At 46.4% G+C, this 26,175-nt stretch overlaps 1 protein-coding gene across 1 annotated transcript in view; it reads left to right on the plus strand.

Moving 5' to 3' along the window:
- RCC1L (RCC1 like) overlaps nt 1-16,489 on the plus strand; it is a 17,596-nt gene extending 1,107 nt beyond the window's left edge. The window contains exons 2-12 of the mRNA XM_026063637.1: nt 4-278; nt 901-1,030; nt 3,393-3,521; nt 4,404-4,470; nt 5,734-5,785; nt 7,100-7,184; nt 8,246-8,427; nt 10,659-10,743; nt 11,818-11,991; nt 13,293-13,378; nt 15,060-16,489. Of these exons, the coding sequence (XP_025919422.1) occupies nt 4-278; nt 901-1,030; nt 3,393-3,521; nt 4,404-4,470; nt 5,734-5,785; nt 7,100-7,184; nt 8,246-8,427; nt 10,659-10,743; nt 11,818-11,991; nt 13,293-13,378; nt 15,060-15,137 (1,343 nt within the window). The 3' untranslated portion in view covers nt 15,138-16,489. The remainder of the gene's footprint in view (nt 1-3; nt 279-900; nt 1,031-3,392; nt 3,522-4,403; nt 4,471-5,733; nt 5,786-7,099; nt 7,185-8,245; nt 8,428-10,658; nt 10,744-11,817; nt 11,992-13,292; nt 13,379-15,059) is intronic.
- Nucleotides 16,490-26,175: the final 9,686 nt, after the last annotated feature.

Genomic DNA, 26,175 nt, shown 5'->3' on the forward strand with positions numbered 1-26,175 from the left:
GAGCGCTGCGGGGAGCGAGGCCGCCGCCGCCCCCCCTCTGCAGGGGCCTGGCCAAGGCGGCGGGCCCGCGCAGCATCCGCCAGGTGCGGGAGGCCGAGGAGGCCGCCCCGGTGTTCCAGTACGTGGGCAAGGCGGCCAAGCGGAAGGACCGCGTCTTCGTGTGGGGCTTCTGCCACTCGGGCGCCCTGGGCGTCCCCAGCTTCGTGAAGCCGGACGCGGGCTGGAAGAGGCCGCGGCGGATCCAGCCGACGCCCTACCGGCTGGAGACGGAGGAGAAGGTGGGTCCGCCCGTGCCCCCGCCGCGGCCGTGCGGGCTCCGCTTTGCCCGGGCCCCGGGGGGAACCGGGGTCAGACCTGCGGCTCGGGGGCAGGGCCCCTTTCGCCCTGGAAAAATTAGAAGCTCGTGTTGAAAACAACGTTGTTAGCTTCTCTCTTCTTCATGTTTCAAACATCATGCTCTGCAGTTCGACCCAAAGAAGGCCAGAGCTTTTATCCTGGGCTTTATTAAGCAGAGCGATAGTAAAACAGGTTAAAGGTTTTCCCTTAATGTCTCTCTTTTTTCTTAATCCGCTGCTACTGGGGATCAGTAAATAGGTCTTGCTGTTGTGTTTGAATGGGTCCAAAATAATCCAAAAGTAGATTAAAGATGTACACCTACAAAAACAACAACCCAAAGCAGCATTGCCAAACTTGTGTTTAGACCGTTGTGCTTAACACTAAAGAATGTTTATGATCATCTTTGTAAAGATGCTACTTGGTCATGAATTTGGGCCGTATTTGGATGTGGTCTAAATAAGGATGAATGTCAATGAACAAATAATGTAGTGTAAGACTCAGTTTTCTAAGCAGTAGTTTATAACTGAACGCTCTTTTTGTTGTTTCTGTTGTTTGTCTTTAAAGATATCTTCTGCCGCCTGTGGTTATGGATTCACGCTGCTGTCCTCTACTACCACTGACATTACCAAAGTATGGGGCATGGGCCTCAACAAGGATTCCCAGCTCGGATTTCAGAGAAGCATGAGAGATCGAAGTAAGGATTGAGGTGTTGTAAGGACTTACAGGATGGCACGGCAGGATACATGTGGTGTGGGAAACTTTGGGTTAGGAGATATGAAAAATATGCAAGAAGCTTTGGTGCAGGTTGTGCGCTGGCTTTTTTTTTTTTTTTAATAATCTTTTTCAGAACTTAGTTGTGTTTGTGGTGGGTAAATATGTGGTCCAGATATGATTCTCTTCTGTGTGCTGCACTCTTCTCCAGATGTAGCGGAAATTTAAACAACTGTTTATTCTGCAAATGTCTGTTGGATATGGTGTGTCATACACATTTTAGAACATGTTTTCTGTGCTGGAAGCTGTCACCTTCCTCCTAAGGCAGATAAGAAAAATATGAAATTCATTCCCATGTAGAATTCTAGTCTCTAAATGTAAAAAGCTTGTTATGTTTTGAAAAATTGCCTCTCTAACCACTTAGGGAAAACTATGTTAAAAACAGTTTTTTCCCTCTATAGGGAAAGAGTATAATCCACTAAGGTATAGTGTATCTGGCACCAGCCAGAGAATAAATAGCTTTGAGGAGAACAAAAAGAAACCTACTGCTACTATGCGGGAGGCTACAGTTTTCAGTGGTGCTATTGTAGTGCATTGCTGCCAGAATACTGTATAGATTTCCAAGGGTTCGTGTGTGTACTTAAACGGCAGCTGCACAGAAGCTTCCATTTATTTTATTTCCTTTTGGTTTTGAAGATTTGACTTCTTAACTCTCTCCTATTGCTGTAACTACTGATGTCTCGGGAGTGTTCTGTCTTTTTCTTGACCTACAAATCTAGTTTTGCCAGAGAACCTGAAAACAGGTTAAATAGTTATGCAGTTCAAATCCTTGGAAGTGAGGGAGTGTACAGTGTTCTGCATGGTCTGTTGAAAGTGGTGAGCGCATCAGTGGGATTGCTACTGCTTCATACTTGACTTCCCGCAGACAAGCATCCTGTTGGACATGATGCTTGTTACTCAGCTTTGCAGCCTCGTTTTGTTACCTGCTAGTTCTAACAGTGTGTCCCTGCCAGATGATTTATTTTCAGGTGCATTTACAGCCTTCTGACTTGTAGATGATTGTGTTTCATGCTCCAAACTCAGCTGTTTCTAAGCTAAACTACTACTAGTTCTCATATATTTCCCTGCCTTAGTCACACTGTTGTCTTTTTTTTTTTTTTTTACTTTAAAATCCTGCTGATACAATCTGCGATGATATGGTTGAGTTCAGTACCACAGACTTCAGTAACTTGTGTGGCTGTACTCTAAGGAAAAGAGAGAGAGGAAAGAGGTTTTTGTGTTGTGACTTCTACGTCTCTTCAGGCAGATCCAAACTTTGCTGCCTTTCAGTTCCTGCTGTACTGCATTGCAGGCTCCCACCGTTTTCAGACAGCCAGTTGTGATGTGTGTCCTCACATCAACTAGTGTCTTACTGCAAAAGGGAATGTGCAGGGTTTCTGTTTGTTTTCAACTGAAGACAGTGAGAGCTAGTTAAAGTACTACTACGTGTGAGCAGAATCCTCTGGGATTTGCTTGCACTTGCTATAGTGGCTTGCTTTGATATACATATAAAAGCTCTTCATCTCTCCTTAACCTTTTACCTAGTGCTAATTGCGTTTTGCTGTTCTTCCCCCCCCCCCCCCCCCCTATGCCTAACCCTAACCCTAACCCTAACCCTAACCCTAACCCTAACCCTAACCCTAACCCTAACCCTAACCCTAACCCTGTTGACCGTAACTGATTGCATATTCTTTTTGTGTTACTAAATCTGCTTTTTCTAGTACAGCCTTTCACTTTCTATCCCAAATCTTAGATCTCTGATCTCTGGTGGAGCCATGCTAGCTTCTGCTTTTTGCATTCCCTTTTCAGAGAGGGCCTTTACTCTGCTGTTCTTTAAAGATGAAGCTCTAAGACTTTTTGTTCACCTTTCATGCTGTCCTTTTGTGATTGTTTGCTATTGTACCTTGTTCGCAAAATCCCCAGTTCCACAGAGTAGTTAAGTTTGTGCTTAGCATTAAGCTCCCTAGTAATAGAGCCTAATTCACCCAAGTAGTCAAACATATGCTGAAAGCCTAGATTTCTTGCTTCCAGCCACCTGAAGCCTTAATACCATGCAGCTCCTGGGTATAGTGGATTTTTGTCTATGCAGTGATTGCTGGTTTCAAGCATCACTGTTGTTTTTAGTCTATTCCTCCCCATGATGAATCCCGGCCACCCTTTTACTTGGACTAGTGTCCCTGCTTTCTAAAATATGTCTGCTTCTGTAACAAAATAGGAATCAATGTCTACAAAATAACCTGCAACATATGATTACTCTGCATTGTGGAAGGTACTGACTTTTTAACTTCTCTCTCTTTTTTTTTAAGCTAAAGGCTACGAATATGTCTTGGAACCATCTCCAATTGCATTACCACTGGAGAAGCCGCAGCAGACTCGGGTCTTGCAGGTGTCCTGTGGGAGAGCCCATTCCCTGATCCTGACAGATGGTGAAGGAGGTATAGTATCCCTTTTGCTGGTGACAAGGGACACCTGAATCTATGCTTTCATAAAAACTCTGAAGAAGATTGTCTTCTGTCCTTTAAAACTGGATGCCAGATTGGCTGTCTGTACTGTAAATGTGACGCAGGTAACTGTTAATCCTTGTGGGATTGCTCCAAGAGGGAGAGCCCTGAGCTGATAACTCTGCATTGAGCTCTATGTTCTGTTTGGCTCAAGCTGCAAATGTTTTGGAAGCTTTTTCACTGCTAATATTGAAAAATATGGTTTGTTTATCTAGCCCCAGGCCTTGTTTAAGTGTGGGCTATTTGTCCTGTTCAGTCAGATGTGTTTTTGAATTCCGTTTTGGATGGCTATGCCAATACTTCTGTGTTATTTCCCTCATGAAGCCCTAGAGTGCAGCATTTATAAAAGCAGTGAATTAATAGGCCTTTATACAGAAGATCCTCTTTGTGAATTGGCTTGTGACTTTGCTGGGAATTCTCTGGTGCAGTGGTTTCAGCGCTGTCCTGAGCGATCCGGTGTTGCTTATCACTGGGAGAGCTGGTTGGCTGGTTGATTTAATGCTCCTGTGGGAATGCTGATCTATTTGTGAGTCTCCTTGGCAACGGCAGGATGAACTAGGCAATTACCCAGAAATGGCCAGTGGGCTCCAGGTACTGCTGCAGTGCCTGCAACAATGTCGCCTCGTTATTGTTGCCTAAAATGGATTCGGTCTCTTGGATTTAAGTGGACTTGATTGAAGAAAGCTTAAGTCTATTTTACAGGACTGTGTTCAACCTTTTGTACCAAGGACCTCATGAAAATATTTTGTGTACCTGTGCAGGGACTCTTATGAGGTTCAACATTAATCAGACGAGCATTTTATCGTTGTTTTTCAGTCTTCAGCATGGGGAACAACTCGTATGGACAGTGTGGCAGGAAAGTTGTTGAAGATGAAATTTACAGGTGAGACTCCAAAGAATCCAAACCTTCTTAAGAAAAATATTGTTGCTAAAACAATCCTTCAGAAAAGCCTGGAAGAGGGAAAAATATGATGGTAATATGATGCAGGCATCCTGTAAGGTGTTGGTCTGGCTTTAAACCTAAGCAAGGCACAAGCACTCTTCTGGCCGTGCTCGCAAAATACAAAAAGACATCAGCACATGACTGTTTTCATAGAGCATAGTAAGCAAACCCAACCTTCCTAAATAGCCTGAGATAATTAGCATTAGTAGTCACTCTTTCTCCCCTTAGCCTTTCAGAGGGGGTGTGCGAGTGCTATTTATGAGGGTGGGTTAGAAATGCCATTTAATCGTGAAAGAGGTGTCCTTGTGCTGAATCAGTTTTAATACCTTTGAATCTGTAAGTGAGAGAAAACATTTATAACAATGCTTTTCCTTTACAGGGTTTCATGGGCCACACCAAAGCAAGGTTTTAAAATGCTCAGTAACACAGTAGTGATATAAGTGGAGAATGGGAATAATATGTTGAAAGTTACTGATTCCCTGAATAGGGCCTAAACAGAACTTGATTGCTGTGTGAATATACTATGTGTGATCCACAAGACTTGGAGCCTGTAAAGTGCAAGAAAATATCTGTAATTTAGCTAGTTCATTTTCATCTTTACGCTGAAGTTAGTCATTGGATTGTTCAGAATTCATATTTTTATGAATGAATGAAATGGATACTAACATTATTCTGTTTGTTCTTTGGGATTGAAATCTGTCCGGTCAGCTGGCTCCTCAGTCTTTTCAGGACTGTTCAGTTTTCTGTTGTGCATTACTGCTTTCCCCAGTGGATATTCATGGTGCTGCTTTACTCTGCCTCACCATATGTTTTTTTCCTTTGTGAAACAACAAGCAGAAAGATTTTTAGTAAAGCGTGGTGTTTTAGATAGGTGAAGCAGTATTATCTAATGTCTGTGCTCATTCCAGACTAGGGAATGTGTTTGAGGACCACCACCCCCCCCCACCCCATTCCCATGAAATGTTATATTTAAAAAATGAGTTTTCAATTTCTTAAATGAGATAATGAAAAACTACTTTCCTCCTTTCTGTGGTATTTGTACAGTGAAACTGTGTTCTCTGAATATATGAGAGAATTCCCTCTCCTTGTAGTGGCAAAGTGGCTTTCAGTAAAGGCAGATCTACCTTCACATTTTTCAGTTGCAATCCTCTGAAATCCTTTGTGTTGCCTTTTCTCTTTCTGGTCATTATTGATGGTGTCCAGTGAAAGCCTTGTAATTCATCAGCTGAAGGAGTTTGACAGCAGAGTTGTCCAGGTAAGAGAATCTTCTGAATCTAATTAAAAAGAAAATCAGGATACAGATCACTTAGCTGAAGCCTTTTGAAGTGAGGAGTGAGCTACTCTATGGTTGCTTATATAAAGCACAAGATGGCTTTTTGTTCCGTGGCTTTGCAGAGTAGTTGCAAATGGCAACGCAGGGTCCGAATTTACTGAAGAATTTGATGGGAATGCCAGTGCAGCACTTACTTGCTTGATTACTTAGCTAACACCTGCACGACAGGGAGGTTGTTCTGACATGTCATCTTTTCCTGTACTTCTCTCTTGCTCTTGTTCCCCTTGGGTACTTTTCTGTCACTTTGGAACTGTTTTATTTTGAATTTTGTCTGTCTCATTTCAAAAGTGAGCTATTGAGAGCGCCCACCTAGACTACCTAGCACTTCCCTAAGCTAAGCTTCTGGGAGAGCAAGGGACTCCAGAGCAGCATAAATGCCAGTGGTTCTGCCCACAGCTGCAGTATTCCCATGCGCAGGAGCAGTCGGCTGGTGTCTCTATACCCCTATAGCAGTACTGTGTGTGTGGAAACATTGTTCCTGTTCCATGCGGTATCCTAGAAAGCAAGGGTCACTGAGCTAGGCCAGTGGGATGAGAGAGAGCCATGATCCATCCTAACTGTGTTTGAAAGTAGGCTCCTAAACTTCTATTTAGACTTTTCATGGCTGTTTTTTCCAGGGGGTTGAATAATTGAGACCTGTTCTTTCCCTGATGAAAGCAGTTTAGTGCTTAGTACTCTTGGATCATCAATATCTTGTGTGTTAAATCCCTTTAATCTCTGGCTAATTTTTAGGCTCTGCTTTTGAAAATCTTGGCTTTAATTTCTGCCAAGCCTGTGGCAGACATGGTTGGAAGTTCAGCACAAACGTCAATTTGAGAACAGATGTGTTCCTAGAGCGCTTGCATGGCAAGGAATCAATCGCAGTTTGTAGCTGGAGTTGAGAGCCATGTGGTAGCACTCTGCCAAGGGAGATCTTATTTACCCTCTGCTGTTTTGTTATGTTGGGCTGCCAAATTGAGTTTTTTGTTAACCAGGCCTTGTTCTGGATCTCGGAACAAATCAGGTGCAGCATTGCTTTTCAGAAAGAAAACTCTGCTGTTTCTTGTGTTGCATCATGCTGTTGTTAGCCTTCCCCATGGTGCATAGAGCCATTTGATCTGGAGGGAAGGGTCAAAACCTGAGTTGATAGGCGTAGTAGAGGGTCATGGTTCAATTTGTCTGCCAGTAACGTTTCATTAAATCGGTTCTGAACATGTCATGTTTCTTGACCAGCTCTGGCTTTTCGTTTGTGTGCAGGTTGTGTGTGGGCAGGACCACAGTCTGTTTAGAACAAAGAAAGGTGCAGTGTATGCGTGTGGATGGGGAGCTGATGGACAAACAGGTAGGCGCTCAGCTAAACTTCCCTTTCAGTGAATTGATAACTATAGCAAGCTGTCCTAACTCGGAGCCGGTGATGAGACTTGTCTTGCACATGTGGACAGAAAGGGGCTACTATGTTTCCAGCTATGTGCAGATGTTCTCAATGCCCTTGTGTAGCTGAACTGAGACAAACTAGTTCCTTTTTTAGAGGAGCTTTAAGATGCCATGCTGGCAATCCAAGCATGCAATCTGAGGAGAATGTGACCTTGTTTTACTGTGTGAGGCTTGTGAGGGCATGTGGGGATGGCATGTGAAAGTAAATTCCTCTGTTCTGTACAGACTTTGCTTTCTGGTTCTCTTGTTTCAGGGTCCCTTTTGCTTCCTTCTTTTGAACTTACAGAGGCCTTTGACTACTAATGCTGTGTTAGCATTGGATCTTTGGCCAGGCCCCTGTTCTGCTGTCAGAGGACTTCCTCTAAGCCCTTCCTACTGTTTATTCCTTCTGCTGCCCCTGAAGCTCGGTTCTTCCTCTGGTTCTCTTGTGCAGATGTACTGTAGACTAGTGGTTCTCTTGTTTTTTGTCATCTTCGTTCTGGCCTCTTGTTCAGGGAGCTGTTTGTCATGTAATGCGTTTGCTTCCCAGCATCTCTTGCCGCTTCACCTGCTGTTGTCTAAATAGCTTGTGAAGTGTGCTGTGACTTATGGCTCTCCTTGCAGAAGACAGGATACAGCTAGTTTGTGAAAGTTCCCCCCGTCAGGGTGTCTGCCTGGCTTGGGTTACTCCTCTCTCAAACACTTTTGTCCATGCAGGAAAGGAGAGATATAGGCCTAGACTGTTTCCCCGGTGTGATTGTGTAAGGTTGGTACTGAGACTGCGGAGGGGTATCTTGCCTACTTTGGCTAGCAGAACTGGTGTCTGTGGCTGTTTGTCCACTGAAGCCGGTCAGATGTGAACAGAAAGATAGTTCTCTTGGAGTGAAAGTGTGAGCGGTTTATTACACAAAAAATGGTCCTGTGTAGGCAGTAGTTCATGGTATCGCTGGAAAAAATGTCTTGATCACATCTCTCCTTTTTTCCTTTCAGGTCTTGGACACTACAATATCACCAGTGTTCCTACTAAGCTGCATGGCGACATTGCCGGAGTAAACATTATCCAGGTCACTTCCTATGGGGACTGTTGTCTGGCTGTTTCGGATGAGGGAGACCTCTTTGGCTGGGGAAACTCGGAATACCTGCAGTTGGCATCTGTCACAGAGACCACACAGGTCAGCTGGCCCGGGAATGAGTTTTTACATGTTTCAGTTCAGCTGCAGTGCACTGAGTTAAAAATTACTCACTCCTTCCTGCTCTGAGTTCTTTAACAACGGTATGGATCAATATAAACCCCTAGCAGACTGTTTTTTCCCTATACTTACAAAGCCAGCCTGTCTGAAACAGTTGTATAGCTGTAGTATAATATATTCCCAGCTGTTGATAGGCAAAGGGTTGGGCCACTTCTCCTGGTTTTAGTTTGTTATAAAGGAGGTGCACCCCTCTGTCCTCTTTCCCTCAGCCCAGGGATTTTGAACAAAGCGGAGTCCAGCTTGAGTGCCTGAGTGTGCTGGTTTTGCGACAGGAATCAGTCTCTTCATCTGGCTAATCGAGAATTTCAGGTGGTCCTGCTCTGAGGAGGATGTTGGTCAGATGATCTTTGGCACTCCCTTCCAACCAACAGTTGTGTGAATCTGTGGTTCTATTTAGAGTCTGACAGTGAGAGCACCTTACCCTCTCGCCCATCCCAGAAGGTAGCTGATGATAAAAAGATGCCAAAACAATAGAGTGAGAATTTTTGAATCTCTGTTTGATATTGCCATTCAGTTCCAATGTCTCATTATTTTAAGGCAGAAGATAACTGTACTGATCAACTTCTGACTGGTTACAAAGCTAGCTTTCAAAATAGCCAACTCCAACAATTTCATAGCTTGATGTTTTGTTTTTTTCCCCAAGGTTCCTTGTGAAAATCCCACAGAAAGTGGGTTGGTTGACACTTTATGTGCAACATTTAGTGGAAAATCCTCCTTTGACAGTTTATAAACTGATTCTGTGGCATGACAGAAGCTCTCAGTGGCTTGTCTGCTCTTCCCCTGTTGGAGCAGTCCCCAAAGAACTTTGTTGTATGCTTTTTAAAACTCTATATAAGTAGAGATTGCTCATACTGTGGACAGGTGCACTGGTAAAAGGTAATACTGTTTCTTGTAGTACTGTAATATATTATATCCCTTTTCTAAGTGTTAGGCTTCAGTGTGGAGGAAAACTGAATGAAAATACTGTAGGAGAAAGTCTGAATGTTCCAAGAATCTCTGAGAAAGGATCTCACTTCTGGCTCTTCTGAAGTTTAATGCACACTTGCTAGGAATAGCAACTGTTTGTTATAGCTTCTTGGACACTTACAATTTCTATTCAAGGCATGCAAGGGGAATCACCTTGTGATTTTTCAGTCAGTGTGACCTACAGGATAGAGTATTGGACTGTTGTTTGCTAGTAGACTGGGGGACTACAATTTTGCCACTTGTAAAATAAGAACAGAGAGCTCTTTTATAGGGCACTCCGAAGATTCTCAGAAAGGAAGAGAGACACTAAGCATTGTAGTACTGAGGTAATTAGGCAGATGGTCTCCTCTTGGAATTAGCGTGGAAAATGGAGTCAGAAAGTTAATTAATACTCAGCTGTTCTTGGCAGAAAGCTAAGAACAGACCATTGCATTAGTACAGTTTTGGTAAAATAGGTAACTTTGTTTTCCATGCTACTTTTGATGTATCCTTAATGTAGGGCTAATTACTGATTAGACTAGCAAGGCCTGAAGACAGCAATTAGGTTAAGTAGTGTAGTAGCTTCCTGACTGGGTATTTTTGGGGTTGGAGGGACCTGAAACAAGTTACTGGCATGTTTGCCAAAGCTGGAGTTTCAGGTGCCATATAGATAATGTCCAAACTGCGGAATGGCAGAGCTGGATGTTAGCTGTGAAATCTGAGATCAGCATTTATATATGTCATGCTCTGTAGGTTTATGTTGTATTGAACCGTACCAATTAAGAAGAGATTTTCTTCCGTTTTCCCCTGGAATGTTCAAGTAATGCCAACACAGAGCAAATTTTAGTGATCTTGTCTGTTGCGAATACTTGCAAATGTGTTGTCTTACTGACTTACCTGTTCTGTCTGGCTTACAGCGCCTGGGATATAAGCAGGTCTTAAGCACTTCCAGCTTTGTTGCCCTACATGTATGCTTCCTACCTGGTAACTTTTTAAACTTTGTTGGCACTCTCAACCTTAATTAATTTCTCGCAGTTTTTTTTTCCCCCCAATCTTGTGTTATTTGAGTTGTTCATGCAGTGCAGGATATCCGTGTTAGAAGTTCAGTGCATGTAAAGTATAAACAGAACTTGAGAACAAGTTAAAAATGTATGTCTGGTTCCAGTTTATTAGTTTGTCTCTAAAGACTCGCTTTCGACCTTGTACAGGTGAATGTTCCCAGACACTTGCCATTCAAGATTGGGAAGATAAAGGAGGCTGCATGTGGCGGGACTGGCAATATTGTTTTAACTGGTGAGTTCACTTTTACAATCTTCTTCGGTGCAAGGCCATGCAGTACGTGGATCGTAATGTATTTGATCAAGCATCTTGTTTACTGGAAACAAAGGAGTACCGTCTGTATGACGGTCAGGAGACTGAAAAAGCTGTGATTTAAGAATGTACTGGGAGAGGTATTTTCCCCAGCATATGTTTTTGGGAAGCTGTGTATGTTCCATTGTGATCACTTGTGCTCATGAGAGTCTAACGCAAACAAGAGCAGGCTTGCTGCTTGCTGTTCTGTTCCCTTGTTTTCTGATCACACAATGCATGTGTGGCCTATAATGAAGATGGACGTGTGGAGGAAGTAAAGGAAACACTTGAAGAGCCCTTCAGACTTGATATAAATCTGACATGTAAATAAATTTGATTAAATGGACAGGAAAGTAGAGAGTTCTGAGAACAGTGAAACTCTGCAATGGGCTTCTTGTTGAATCCTTTGTTGGATTGCCAGTGGTCAGAGGAGCACAGCTTGAAAGTCACCGAATAAAGGAGTGAGGGGTAGAATTGTAACTACTGTGAGGAAGGATCCTCTCGAAGAAGAGGTCCATATATATGATGCAGTTGCTGTGATGACAAGACACTTGAGCTTTTAGCATGAAGGGAGCTAGCAATCATAGCAATTTTTTCTGTTTTATGCTGTCCAACTGCTGCTTCTCCCAGGCACCCGACTTCAGGCGGAGTGCCAGACAGAGCAACTAGCCTACCACTGGTTTGGCCATACATCAAAGGGAAAAGTAATGATGATAAAACATTCAACCTCTGTCCATCAGACAGTAGGTTGAAGTATTTTGTGCAGCCCACAGTGTTTGCTTTCCCCTCTGCCCCAGGATAGCTTTGCCTGTGAAGCTTGATCTGCTTAAATGGATTAGGGAAAAAAGTAAGGAATTTGGATGGGAGTGTATTGTTTGCTACTTCTAAATAATCAAAAGGTGCTAGACTGCTTTAGGAGAAGGGAAAATATCTGTTTAGGTCTGCTTAACTCTTGGTCATGGTATGAATTTCACAAGCACAGCCTTTCTTACAGAATGTGTTCTTATTGTAATGCAGAAGAAGGAAATGTTTTTGTCTGGGGATATGGAATCCTTGGGAAAGGACCAAACCTAATGGAAACAGCAGTGCCAGAGATGATCCCACCCAGCCTCTTTGGCTGGTCAGACTTCAATCCGGACGTCCGTGTTGCTCACGTTCGCTGTGGACTCAGCCAGTTTGCGGCACTTACAAGTAAGTTTCTAGTCCTGAGGTCATGGAGAAGTCATATTGCCACATTAATTGGGCAGTCTTAAAAGTCCATCTTTCATTTTTTAAACTTAGACCACACGGATGGAGTGCAACAGGAAGGGATACTTACAGGTGTCAGCAAGAATTTAGGTGATCTCTAAACCTAGGTACTGCTGTGATAAAACCTGTTACGATGTGAATATATGGCTCTGTTGCATAGTTTACCTTCTAAAAATCACAGGTTTGTTTAAGAAGGTGTGGCACTTCTATAACAAGACAACGATCTCAAACAGGAAACTCAGGAAGGTTTTTGCACTTACTTGTACAGAATAATTAAGTTAGTTGCACTTTAGAAACATTAGGAATTCTTGTGGTAAATGGACAAACTTAACTGAGAGTCTAAATCAGAGGTAGATTGTCAGGGTTTCTTGGTCCTTCTGGCCAACTCAGAAGTGATGTGAGGTGGGAAAACATACACATTTAACATGCAGAGGACATGATACTCCGGTATGTACGCTGTGTATTTGATACCAGCCTTTAAAGGAGGTTTTGAATCTGAAGGTCATTAAAAACGGGCAGCAGAGGGCAGCAGCGCAGAAAAACCATGTACCTGATAGCAAAAATAATAATTTACCAGTGTCCTTGGTCCTTGTTGAGAAGGCAGTATACGTGACGCTGTCAGTTTGGTTAGAGGGTGCTTGTAACTGGTCTCCTGTTGTTATTCAGGAAGCATTGCAAACTGTATTCCATTTAAATTGTACTTATGCTATTGGATTGTTTTGGTTGTCTCTCTGCTATGGGGCTCATTTGAACACTTCTGAGATCTCCATATTTTACTGAGGGTCTTAAAAGAAATGGTTTCTCTCCAGCTCTGTAGAACACAAGTTTTTTTTTTTCTTTTGTTTTCCTCAGTTATCATTAGAATAAACCTTGCTTACTCTGTTTGCTGTACTGATAGCTGATATGGGTTAACTATAATTGTCTAACTTCCAACACAAATGACTCACTTCACTTCTTCCTTCAAATCAAATTCCAAAGCAAAAGTTGTAAAAGTGGGAAGCAAAGACTTGTGCCCACAGTTTGCTTTCCTGCTCGTTAGGCATCATTTTCCCCATGCACAAATTCATTTATTGTACTTGGAACTGAACTTGGTGGCTTTCCATGCTGCATTATGTAACCTTTTATACTCCCCAGAAGCCCTGTAGCCACACTTGCCAGCATTGCAAATAGAAATACCGAAATACTTCCTTTTTAATGACTCTGCCCTGGTTCTCTCTTTTTTTTTTTTTTCCTTTTCCCTACAGACAGAGGAGAACTCTTTGTGTGGGGCAAGAATCTAAGAGGATGCCTGGGAATTGGAAGAATGGAAGACCAGTACTTCCCATGGAGGGTAAGGACAGTGGCATTAAGGCAAGAGTATATTCTTTAGCTAGCCTTTGTTATCACAAGGGCAAGAAACCTCATTTGCTGCCTAGTTCTGGTGAGTAACTTTGAAAGTGGAAGTAAAATGACTATATAAATGCTTTCCTCACCAGAGATCCTGGCCTAGCCTATTCAGGGATGGAGGTGTTCTGTAAATTCCTGCATCTTCTGGTTTTGCTTGTTCAGTACAATTTCAGATCCAAAAGCCAAAGCTGGTGCCATGTCATCATTCCTGAACAGTTCTCGTTTGCCTGCTGTCCCCAGTCTCCTGCCTGCTACTCTTTACTGCTTCTTTCCTCTCCCTCTAGCCTGCATTTCGCTCTTGTATGTGTTGCTAAGAAAACAGCCAGTATTGGTCATCTGTGACCCATAAGAATTGAGTTACACGTTTAAATTAGGTGAACATTTCAGTTGTGGTGGTCAGACCACTGTGGAAGTGGGTCCATATAGCAGTGGGCTCCCTTCTCCTGCTCCTTTTGCAAATCAAGTGGCTATGGTGGTGGGTCACTGGGCTGACCGCGTGTCATTTCAGTAGGAGATACTTAGCCCCTGAGCTGTTTTCTTAGCTGTTTTGCAGTGCTTCCGGTTCCACTCCCTTCTCTCAGATGGCTTTGAGAGCCAGACTCTGTGGGTGTAGAAGAGTGTTTGACTCTTAGGTTTCAGCACTCAGCCTAGCAGATGTTCCCAGTCTCCTCCAAGGCCAAGTAGGAAAGGAGGCAGGCAATCAGTTGGACCACCCTGGAGTCCCCTTCTGCGTGTCTGAACTTTCAGTGGATGTTTCTTTGGCATGCTCTCTCCTTCCTTTAAAAAGGAACGAAAAAGACCAATTCTGGAGCATTTGCCTAAAATTGCACTGCTGTGGCTGAGTAGATTCTCTTTGGACTCGCCATGCATGGCACACCTGGGTTTTCCTAAGAGTGGACAGTGAGGAGTATGTTCCCCCAAATGGCCAACTCCTCTCTGGCATAACTACAGCAGTGTATCAAAACAAGAGCGGTCACCAGGCTCCTTGTCTTTAACCTTCCACTCTGGAATGAGCCATCTCTGCACTTCCTTATGCTTAAGGAAGAACTGGCCTCTTGCTGCTTGTAGCCTCTGTTTCCCTTTAGTTTGAAGTCAACTTTAAGTGAAAGAGCTATAATTACACTAGTGAGTGTGCTGGGTCTGCTTATCATCGAAGCAAAAACTGCCTTTGGACAGAGACAAAAACCTCAACTATGCTCTGCCTGTCCTTGCTGTGAGAGAAGAGGCTAATCCTTGTGGTGCTTGGGCAGATCCTCTTCGTGTCTGGATTATGCTCTGTTCAGTCATGCGGTTTCTACTGCTGAACAGATGGGTTGAAGCTACAGTCTCCTCGCTGTCTGCTGGTTAGACCTCTCATTCTGTCCTTCAAAAAGCTTTATGCCCTTCTGTGAGGGGAGAAAGGGAATATTCTACTAGTATGCTCATGGCATTTCACAGCTCAACGCACAAGCATGCCTGGTGCTGAATCTTGCTTTCTCTGGGTGTTCAAGATGGCACTTTGTTAGGTGCAAATCTCTGCGAAAGGAACTGGCATGTATGTTAAGTAGAGGAAGGATGAGAAATAACAAATGTTAGGTGCAGAGTGCCAGCTTGAGAAATAATCCACTCTTGTGTGTCTGATACAGGTGACTGTACCCGGTGAGGTGGTGGACGTTGCATGCGGAGTTGATCATATGGTAAGCCTGGTCAAGTCTTTTACCTAGTAATATTGCTCAGCACTGTGCTTAGAAGATGTGGGAACTTGGTGATGAGCTTCTTGGAAAGGAAGACTTTTTCCATGGAACCGGGCAAGAAGTGACTGAGCAGAGGCAGCGTGGATGTGTTGTCACCTCTGCGTCGTTGAAATGCTCCAGGCTGGCTGGCTGCAGGAGGAAGTGCTTTCCCCCAAGGAGAGAGGGAATGCAGGGAGTGCTCTGGCTGGTTCATGACGAGCTCCTGAAGAATGTGAGGCCCAGACTCAGAGGTGAGTCTGTGCAAAAGGATGACAAACATATCTCTCAGGGAAGACTGGAATGAGATGAAATCTATAGCACAGAATGTTCATTTATGGACTGGCTCTCCCTGTCACCAGCTCTCTGCTGTCAGTGTTGGACTGAGACAAACTATTTCTCAAGGGAAAGCTTTTTAATTACCATTTTTCATTGTGGAAGGGAAGTTGCACTGGCTTCTGGAATCCAGCCGAGCTGTCCTCGACGTCTGCCACCAGCTGCGCTCTGCCCAGGCTGTTGTTCTGTGTGGATGTTGGCCGCACAGCTAGTGGCCTGGAGGCAGATAGTGTGCTCTCATCATGGGCATTTGCAGGCTCTCCACGTGGACTCTAAAGGCTGAACACCAAAGGAATGCATTCCTGAAACTGGAAGAGGAAGGGCTTGTCTGCAGGGGGAAGCTACTGTTAAATAAGACAGCATGGAAGGGTAAATCATATACTGTCCACACTGCTGTTGCTGTGTGCACAGACTGATAGATAGTGACAGCAGCGAATCTAACCTATTTGTGGACGGAGGTCAGGAACAAAGCTCCCTCTTAACTACATGCGCGGCTGGTGATCGGGCAGTGGAAATGAGCAGAGCTTTTTTCTCATCAACTGCCTTTGTCTTTGTATGCTGATCACAAACCACTGCCTTTGATTTCTGGGAGTCCCTGCACTCTTTCCTCTCTTTGGCAGTATAGTGACTCTCGGTCACAAAGAGCCCTTTTAAATTAGTCAGCCTTTTCTGTAGTGCCTAAGTGGGGAAGGGGACTTAATGGGCAAAAAGCAGAATTACAGCAAAGCCTTGTTTCTTGGTATCTTCCTAGGAGAGAAGTTGTGGTAAGTGCATTTAGGACATAGTATCTAAAGGAGATGGGATCCAGCAGCCGTACATACTCTTGGTGTAGCAGCCGCTTAGCAAATCTCACGCTGGAGTGTGGGAAACTGATTGTTTCCTGTGATGTACTGCGTACCTCACTCAGAGTTGTATCTTCTCCCTCTCTGTACTGGATACTTGCACTGTGTAAATTACTTTGACAAAATCCAAGCTAATATGTTTCAAATAAAGTGATTATAAAGCCTTTATATCAGTAGTAATGGAAATATTCTTGAGCTTGACTTCACACACAAGCTGCTCTGTCTTGCACTCTGCATTTAAATTTAAACATTTCAGTACAAAGTGATGTGACAGGAAACCTCTTCTGTCAACTAAGACGCCTCCGTGCCTGCAGGACTGATACTGTGGTAGGCATGGTATATATCCATGGTCCCTGAGGACACCACATACTCTCCCTTTTTTGGCTCCTTCAGCTGAATCTCTGTATCAATTCTGTTCTTACATAACTGACAAAACTCAGGGCTAAGCTTTACCTGGATGAAATATCTCTTGGAGGGCTTTGCAAAATGTATAGGAAAGGTTAAACAAAGTCTACAGAAATAGTTATATATATGAGTTGCTTTTAACATTACTATGTAACTGGTATTTTAGTTGTGGGTTGAGACGTAGACCAAAGCAGAAAGCTAGTGTTAAATTGTGACAGACCTTTACTGTTGTGAATTTCCATTAAATTAGCTTAAATTTATACCTTCTTTTATATGTGACTTGGTTAACCTAAGCTGCCCAAACATGTCTTGTTGGCCCCATGGGGAGTAGAATGAGGAAGCTTATTAAAACATGGACAACAAATGTAAGAAAGTATGGTAAGAAGGTGTTTCTGACAAACCCTTTCCTGCATGTTGCTGCTTGACAAGGGCTGTACAAAATTGCTGGCTAGTGCTTGGGACCACTGCAGGCTTCTAGCTGCTGTCTTTCACCACAGTGATTCCTGATGCCACTTGGAGTAGGGCCTTTTGGAGAGCTGGGGTGAGGACAACTAATGCCATGTCATACCTGGTTGTGTTGCAGTCTTGCTGTGCAATGAATTGCAAAGTCTGTGTGTTAATTAGGTGCCAGCAAGGCCTTTAGCCCTAAACAGAAGTGTTATACGGCTTAACGAACTTGAAGTGCTTGCACTTTCATTACAGGGGCTGGGCAGGCTCTAACATACTCTTTGAGTGGGAACAGGGGTAGTGGCAAAGAGCCTACTGTCTGCCAAACATCTGTACTGGCCCTTGGTTTGATTAGAGTGGGCATCGCATGAGGTCCACAAGACCGGACTAGAGCTCGTCCAGAACTAACCCTGTGAGCCATTCGTGTGGACGTGACGCCAGCTGTTTGGTTATTCCTAGTGTGTTGCACTGCTTGCTAAGTTAGATACGGCCTGGGAGACCCAGGCCTAACACCAAGCTCCTGTTGTAGTTGTCAGTGTAATACTGTTTGCCCAGCAGTTTGCTACAAGGCCAGTGACTGAAGTGGAAGGTGATAGCTGCCAGCTTGGTGGCAAGTGTAAGATGCTGCCTTGAGTGGCCTTGGCTGTGCAGAAACGTGTTGGAGGCTGTAGGAAGGGGAACGGGGTTTTCCCTCTGCAGCAAGTGTGTTGGCAGCACAGAGTGTCCTGTTTGTGGTGGCTGTGCAGGTAGGATGGGGCTAGCAAAAGCTGAACTTCTCCTTTCTGGAACTGTTTCTGGGCCCTCCATCCATGCAAGGGGTGCAGTTAGGGGCAGAATGCGCAGAAACCCGTACAGCGGACCTTAGCTAGCGAAAAACATCTTCTGTAACACTCACTCTCTGCGCTTACTGCCTGTAACTTCAAAGCCCAGCTTTCATGCTCTCCATCTATCAGCAGGTTGTACTCTCTTCAGTTAAGAAATAAGCTATACTTTCTTTTCCTACCCAGCTCAAACAAACCACATCATCCTACTAGACTATAGCCATGACAGCAAGCAAGGACTACATATACATAGTTCATACAATAATGCTCATGCTGCAGTAGTCTGTGGCTGAAGTAACACTAAACTGTGTATTTGTTACTTTCCTGACCTGCTTTCAGGTACTTTGGCAAGTCTCATGTCAAAACCAGAATTGTTAGGGGAAACTGATGACCTTGTGATTACCTGGGATCTGCAGGTCCCGGGTTGCTTGCTCATTGCGCTGTTGTCTTGTACTGACGGGAGCTTGAAACGGCAGTGACAGCTGTGCTGGGCTAAAGCTGAGCCCTTTTCCTCTGGTTGCTGGGGAAATAAATCTAAGTGACAGAAGGTTACTCTGACTGATAATGGAAAGAAGAATGGGGTTCTTGTCTGCAACACCATGTTTTCTAATTAGCAGCATCATACTGAGAATGTTGAAATGCAGGTGGAAAAAGGCTGGCATTCATCGGCCCAGCTGCCCTCCCTACAGAGCCCATTGCAGGGGTAGAGGGAGTGCTGACTTCTACACTGATAGCTTGGGTAGAGGTCCCAGGAGCTTGAAAGCTTTGTCTCCTACAACCGTACGATCCAAAGGCATGTCAAGAAAGCCTCTGTTCCCCGCAAGCCTTCGGTGTGAAGCAGTAAGTCAACATACAGACCAGAAGGCCCTTGCAAACAGCAGTCAGAGGGAGGGGAGGGCTCGGCCAACATCTTTGCATCCTGCTCAGCTGAGGAGACTCGCTGCACTGCCAGCAGGGTATTTGTCTAAGAACAAAGAAAGAATGAATGGAAACCATATGTCCCAGTCCATGTTGGACAACTGACAGGCGTTTCAATTGAAAGGGCTCCTCTAAGCCTTCTGCCAGCATGCATGCAGGGAGATGTTCTTCCAAGTAGGCAGATTGGAGGAGCTGTTACCAGGATTTAAAGTTCAGGAAGTCAGAATGGTGATTGCAGAGTTTGTGCACCTTAACCCCGCACCACTGCAGCATACAGGACTCGCTGTGGGATGCTCCAGGCTTTCTGCTCTGCTCAATCTTTTGGCCTGCAAGCCATGGAGAAGCAACGGTGCAGAGGCAGAAGATACACAAGTGTGCTAGTGTCTTAGCCAGCGCGTTTCATGGCTTCTGACAGCCCTCTGGCATGCTCCGTGGCACTGGCTTGCCTCAACCTCATGCAGCCAATGAGAGTTGGTTTAGCTGGAGGCCTTTCCTTCAGAAACCACAGGTTTGTTAAATGGAAGCATTGTCCAAAAAATGTCTCTGCCAGGGACAGTGGTGCCAGGAAGCTGCTTCACTAGCATCAGTGCCTTCCACGTCAGTGAGGGTGAATTTCATTCACGCTTCTGTCCTGATTTTTTTTTAGGGTATATTCTTAAGTTTACTAGCATCACCTCTAATATATGCAACCTGTTCCATATCATATGGTTCCCACTCTATCACTTCAACAAATTTAGATTTTTTTTTTTAAATAAATACTTTCGCATTGGGATCTCCTCTGCCCGCAGAGCAAATACAGCGTTGTGCAACCAGTTCCACTGACGCCATGCTGACGAGGACAGGTTTTCGGTGTCCAAGCTCAGCTGGCTACCAGGGATCTGCCGCTGAGATGCTCCACAGTCGGGAGCTGCCCTTTGCCAAAGGACTGTTGTCTCACTGAGGCTTGCCATACGCACAGGCCTGGGCCAGCAAAAAAAAAGACTGCCAGCAAGAGGGATAATGACAAAACCTTACTTGGCTGTCGGAGCAGAGCAGCTTGTAGCTAGCTGACCCTGATGCATCTGACCTGACTGTTTCACAAGGCAAGTTTGAGAACGGGAGTGGGAAGAAGGACAGGAGAGAGCCCAGAACAGCTCCTCTGTGTAAGCTAGAGAAAAATCCTTTCTTGAAACCAGGCAGGAAGAGATTCAAGCTGCACGTGCACGCTAAACCAGTGTATGAGGAACCTGGAGCTAAGCAGTGCCCACATCAGCTTCTCTGTGGGGTTGGGCACCTGCACAGTCAGGTGTGCGGGGACAGAAAATAATTGCCATAGCGCAAGGACCAGGGAGTCCAGGCGGTGGCCAAGAATCAGTACTCCCATGGCATCACAGCGTGCGTGTCCGCAACCTCGCGAGCAGCCCCATAGCACCAGCTCCTACGGCAGAGGAAACTGAGGCTCAGCAGACCAGGCTCCACGCCTGGGCTCCAGGCTGCCCGCTCCAAGGAGCTGCCACAAAACAAGATGTTTACAGAAGGAGGGGTTTCATTTGGGGGCAGCAGGAATGCGCTGGGTTAAAGGGAGCCTTTTCAGTGGGCTGCCTGCATGCTGTTGCCCTTATGGGCATTGCAGTCAGTCCCTGTCTCGCTGAAATCGAGCACGAGGAAGAGCAGGCAGCGGGGTGAGGGGGGAGCAAGAGGGGCAGCTTCCAACTCCCAATTTTTCACGTCTTTCTTTTGAGCCTCTCTGACAACCTGCCCTCTTTTCTGATCTCGCCCTCCAGGCAGGCTGCGAGATCTCAGCCAGAGAACTTGCCGCCCGCACCGCGTGGCCCAGCGCCTGCTCGGGGCAGGAGAGCAGAAGCGCCTCTTCTGGAGCCGCTCCAAAAGCACAAGAGGACCAGCTGCTCGGGAAAGCGCGCGCGAGACTTGACAGCGCCTTGCTGACATGCTAGGCACAGCGAGGAGCTCCGTCTTACAGAGGGGCTGGGATCGCAGGCCTCCTTCGTTCAGAAGAGGCCGGGACGCAGACGGAGCCGTTTAGCCTTCCCAGTTCGCTAGCTCAGCTCCGCTTCCAGCTTCAAAGTAAGCAGTGGGAACGGGCTAACAGCAGGGTCAGGCTATAGATCTCCGGCCATCCACCTCCTTTGAGCCACTGTCTCGGCTAACCAGCTCCTTCCCACTCTGGTTAAGCTCCTCCTAGAGAAACTGCTTGCTACAGACTTGTGAAGAGCGTGAGCATTACGGCCAGAAACCCGATATTCCGTAGGATTAAACGGTCATTCCCACGGCACAGTCAAGCTGCCTTTATTGCCAGCTTTCTAAACCAGACTTTCTTGCCATTAGTAAAATGCTTTCATTTCTTATTAAAGGAAGGGAACTTTATGACTAAATCTGGTCACTTGAAGAAGAACAACCTTTTTTTTTTTTTAATTTCTCTGGTCACTAGGGGCACGCTGCATGCCATGTGCACCAGGCGCTCGCAGAAAGCACCCACTGGTGTACATGGTGCTCAGGTCCTCTGGACCAGAGGCTTCTCTGGGTGCTTGCAGCCCCCCCAACCAGAAGCATGTTAGGAGGCAGAACCCTTCAGCCAGCTAAAAAAACATCCATGCTAAGAGGAAAAGACTTTTCTTCCAGGTGCTTGGAACTGAAGGCCTTGGTTAAGCCAGTGCAGGAAGAGCTGCGTGGCCAACGCTCAGCCGTGGAGCTGCGACTCTGGGGCAGGGGGCCCAGCGCTGCTATCGCGCCTCTATCTATCTTGTGCCTGCCTGCAGGAATTTTGTGTGCTGTGGTTTTTGGCTACAGACTATTCTGCTAAAGCCAACAAAAGCAGTCCTGAGCACAAGGCACCCGGTCTTGTGTGCATTGCTCAGGCAGCTGGCTCTGTGGGATGCGTACTAGATGGGAGAACGCGTTCCTCCTGGCTCTTCGCTCTGAATCGGGCAAAAAAAAAAAAAGATCAAGGGTGGTCTTGAAAGCTAGAGCAGGGAGATTTTTTTTTTTTTTTTTTTTTTTTTTTTTCCCCTTCTGGAGCAAAACAGTTTCATAAAAGGTTCCTGGAGAAGCCCCTGATGTTGTGCCTGGCCTGTTTTTTTCCATCCATATTTGGCTATAGCTAGAGCACCAGCATCCAGGTCCTGCACTGGAGGGCCCCAGAACTGCTGGAATGCAAACAAAACAAAACAAAACAAAACCCCCAAGAGTGATGACAGTTATATGCTTCATTTTGTGCTGTTTATAAAGCCAGTACAAGCAGACCTCAACCCCACTAAAATAGTCTCCAGGGAGGCCACCAGGCTTTCCCTTGCCTGCTCAGTGCAGGAGCGCAGCGTTTTCTGCAGGTGCAGCCAGATCATATGCAACTCAAAGCAACAACTCCTCTCCCACGGCTCAGGCCCCCCCAGCACGGGCCATTGCTGCCTTTGTGCCTGAGGTGTTCGGGATGGAGCAAGCCTTTTGCCCGGCTCCTCCTTGGCCAGGGTTTGTTGGCTGAGCCTGCCAAGGGGCCTCTGGCCACTTGCTGTCTGTCACTGTCAGAGATGTCACATTGGGGGGAGGAGGACAAAACAGGCATGTGATGCCCTGTTGGTACTCTAGCTAAAGACCAGGCGTCGAAATGGGGAAGAGCAGCTGCTAGTTCACATTAGTTGATGCCAAAAGACACGGGATTGACAAATCCCAGCCCGCCTTTTGAGCAGCTTAGATATCTGTAAAAACAGCTCGTTCCTACCAACGAGCAGCTGAAGGAGAGCTACTCATGCAGGCAGGGAAAGGCAACGGTGGGCATGGCTAGCAAGGGGTTTACAGCTCTGAGTAGCAGGTAGGCACCCACTGCCCGCTCCCGCGCTGGCTGAGCTCACGCCTGTCCCATGTGAGTGTCCTGACGCCAGCCAGCATGTGCCCTGCCAAGGGCTTGGTGACGGCCCCCAGCCCGGGGCAGCCCCGGCTCGCTGCACCCCAGGTCTTCTCCTGCAAGAGGTGAGGTGCAGCACGGCACAGGGCTGCCTACCTGCGCCATGAAGTGCCTGAGAGATGGATTGCCTCTAATTTCACCTCTTGGCACTGGGGCCATAAGCTAAGGGCTTTTCTACCAGTAAGGAAGCCAATAAGGCATTGCTGGTAGTGCTGCTATGGGCACAGCATCGCGTTGCTATTGCCCAGCCGAGCGCTTGCTTCCCAGCACCGTTAGCAGTGTGCACCAAGCTCGCAGCCCACAGGCTCCAAGGCAAATGCTTTAATGCAGGGATCAAAGGAAGGCATGGCAATGCGCTCAGGCTCTTGCTATAAAATCTGGGCAGTGGTACTTCAAAAAGAAATGGTAAAATGCCATTAGAAGCAAGTTTCTTTTATGGTGTGTGTGTGTGGGGGGGAGCTTTTTCTTTTTTCTTTCTTTTTTTTTTTTTTTTTAAGTGCAGCTACATAAAAATAGCTTCAAAAAAAAATTTCCCTTGGCTGAGGAGAGTGAGTCTGGTTAAACCAAAGTATAACTTGAGCCTCTTGAAGTGCTGTCTCGGGGGCTCGTGCCAGCGCTGTAAATGGCCAAGCTGCAAGAGCTGGCCCGGACAGCAGCGGCGGTCCAGCCCTCGCTGCAGACTGACGGGTGCCACCATCTCCTCCGGGGGCTGGCAAGCGGCGTCCCATGGGGACCGTGCCGCTAGGGCAGCGCGCGCACCGAAACTGCCTCTCCGCTGAGTATCAGCGTGTTGTACAGAAACAAAGCAGCGCGAGAGATCTTGCTTTCACAGCTCCTCTTAAGGGAAAGCCTCTAAGTCCTGTGCAGGCAGGAATGAATCACGTCGCTGCTGGGAGAGGAGAGGGCAGCACAGCGAGGGGACCTGGTCTGAAAAGTCCCGATGGCTGGGAGTAGAGCAGGAAAAAAACCTGCCTTCAGCTTTTTCTCCCTCCTCCCCATCACCAGCCCAGGTTCCCAGCCCATTTTTAGGGATTCTGCTGATAAAGCCGGGCGAGCAGTGAGGAGCCAGAGCATTTATGAAAGGACGGATTAGCAGTGAAAGGCTGAGCAGTGCAAGAAAGTAATGTGCCAGCTCGTAGCAGCGTGCGTGCAGCTGTGGCAGGGCAGCTCCTGGCCCTGCCTAGCAGTGCCCCCCCCCCCCCCCAAAAAAAATGGCAGAGCCCTCCCCCATGCTGGTTTTCTAGCTAGGAAATCACTGAGACAAATGTTTTTTCAAGACCCTGCTAAACACCTGTGCAATTCCACATCGTAAAAGCCTTAAAAAAAAAAAAAAGGGCATGGAAAATAGAAAAATAATAGATACACTTTTTCCCCCTTAACCTAAGCAGCCCACCTACTAAAAGGTTTCTATTTCCCTGCCTGCTGGCTGATGGATTAGGGCTGTTTAGGGGCACTGCTGGTAGCACCATTAACAAAGCAGCCCCAGTGCAGGGAACCCAAGCGCGATACAGTGGAAAGCACCTTTGCACCATCTTGTCCTTCAAAGTAGCAAATTAGCCATAAATATACCTGCAGTTGTGGGGAGGGCAGAAACAGGCCAGGAAAGCAGCTTAAATTAGAACTAAAATAACTTACTTGATTTTTGCATTGATTAGCAAGAGTAATTTGCCCTCCAACCACTATTGCACTTTCAGTTTTGGCTTAAAATAGCCTGAAAGCTCTTCAGGCCAAGAAACACAGGTAGCGCCATGCAGCCGTGCAGCTCTGAGCCCGCAGCGGCAGAGCAGGGCTGCTGCAGAGAACTGGCTAACGCAAAGCTTCGGTGCAGGCAATAACCGCGCCAGAGAGGCCGGTGTTCCCGTCCCGGGGCGAGCAGGATGGGTGCAGCAATGCAAGGCGCTTCTCGCATGGCCATAAACTGCATACCTGGGCGTAAGCGGCTCTAAAACAACAATGATGTTAGGCACCTGCTACATTAAGGCTCTTTTCCCTGAGGAATCCTTCAAAAACAAATGACTCAGAGAACTAATAATTAGCCTGAAGCATTCAAAATACTCCTGAAATAATATTACTTCGTCGTGACTCATCAGAATCTATTTTCATAGCATTGCAAAGGGATTCAACCGCTATCCCGAGCCCCAGCATTTGGCCGGGGGGTGTGGGGGGGATTGGGGTGAGGGGAAGAGGTGGGGAACATGACCTCAGTCACTGAAGCTTAAATGCAGTTTCCCAACCCCACGGCCTTTTAGTGTAGGAGGGAAAAAAAAAAAAAAAAAAATGTGGTGTGGGGCTGTTTGCTTGAAGCTGCAGCTGGGATGAGACCCCAGAAATTGTAGCGCTGTGCCAACAACATGATATGGCCAAAGCGGCTCCTGAGCCCAGGCAAGGAGACGGCGGGTTGCGGCCTGGACGGCAATTTGCATCGCTTGCAGTGAGGATGACTGCAAAACGCTCGGCCTCCTGCACGGGGAGGAAGGCACCGTCACGAGCGAGCCGCGGGCCGACGCTGCTGGAGCGTGCAAGCGCAGGCGGAGAGGTGTCTGCCTGGTTTGCATCACTGCACACCCAGCTGGCCTCACGTGCGAGCCTGCTCCGGCAAATGTAGGAAAAAGCCTCCCGATAAAAATGTCAGTGTATCCACTGGCTTCGGAGTCTAAGCTCCAATAAAACAACTGAAATCCCACATATTTACCCTAAGGCTCGAGTCTTATTTGCGGTTGCTTTCGAGGGTGGAAGCAGGCTGGTGAAAGGCAGTGCGAAGGCGGCATGGCAGCTCATGTGGGTATTTTTCTTCCAATGAATTAAACTATCAACCCAAAGCTCTGCATTAAGGATGCATTTTACAAATGTTTAGTGCTTGTTTCCAGATGGAAATTTTCCACATTAACTATCCCACGTTAGCTTATGGGAATGCTCTTATACTACAACAGACGAGGCTAAACTGGGTTATGTTAACCTAAAGAAAGGACACTTTTCCTGAATATACACGTAGAGTTTATACAGACTGGCTGCTTTGCTTTAAGCTTCCATTATAAATTGTTCATATTTATGTGCAGAAAACAACTTCTGTTTATTAACTCGCACAGCCGGCTGCCAAGCACGCGCAGGCTGCGATAGTGGCCGATCCGTTTAACTCCACCGTTGTTTCTTGCAAATTTGGGCCCAGTTCTTGACTCCTCAATGCTTCTCCCTTGCAGAGCCGAGCGTGCGGCAACGGCACATCACCGCTCCGCTCAAAAATGGCTTTTGCGGCCATCGGGGCTGAACCCGGCGGCCTCGAGCCTGCCGCCCCCGGCCCCTGCCGGCCGCGCGGGCCACGGCCCCGGGCCCACAGCCCCGGAGAGGGCGAGCAAAGGAGCCACATCTTG

The sequence above is a fragment of the Apteryx rowi genome, unplaced genomic scaffold (assembly GCF_003343035.1).
Source record: "Apteryx rowi isolate R43461 unplaced genomic scaffold, aptRow1 scaffold_20, whole genome shotgun sequence".
NCBI lineage: Eukaryota > Metazoa > Chordata > Aves > Apterygiformes > Apterygidae > Apteryx > Apteryx rowi.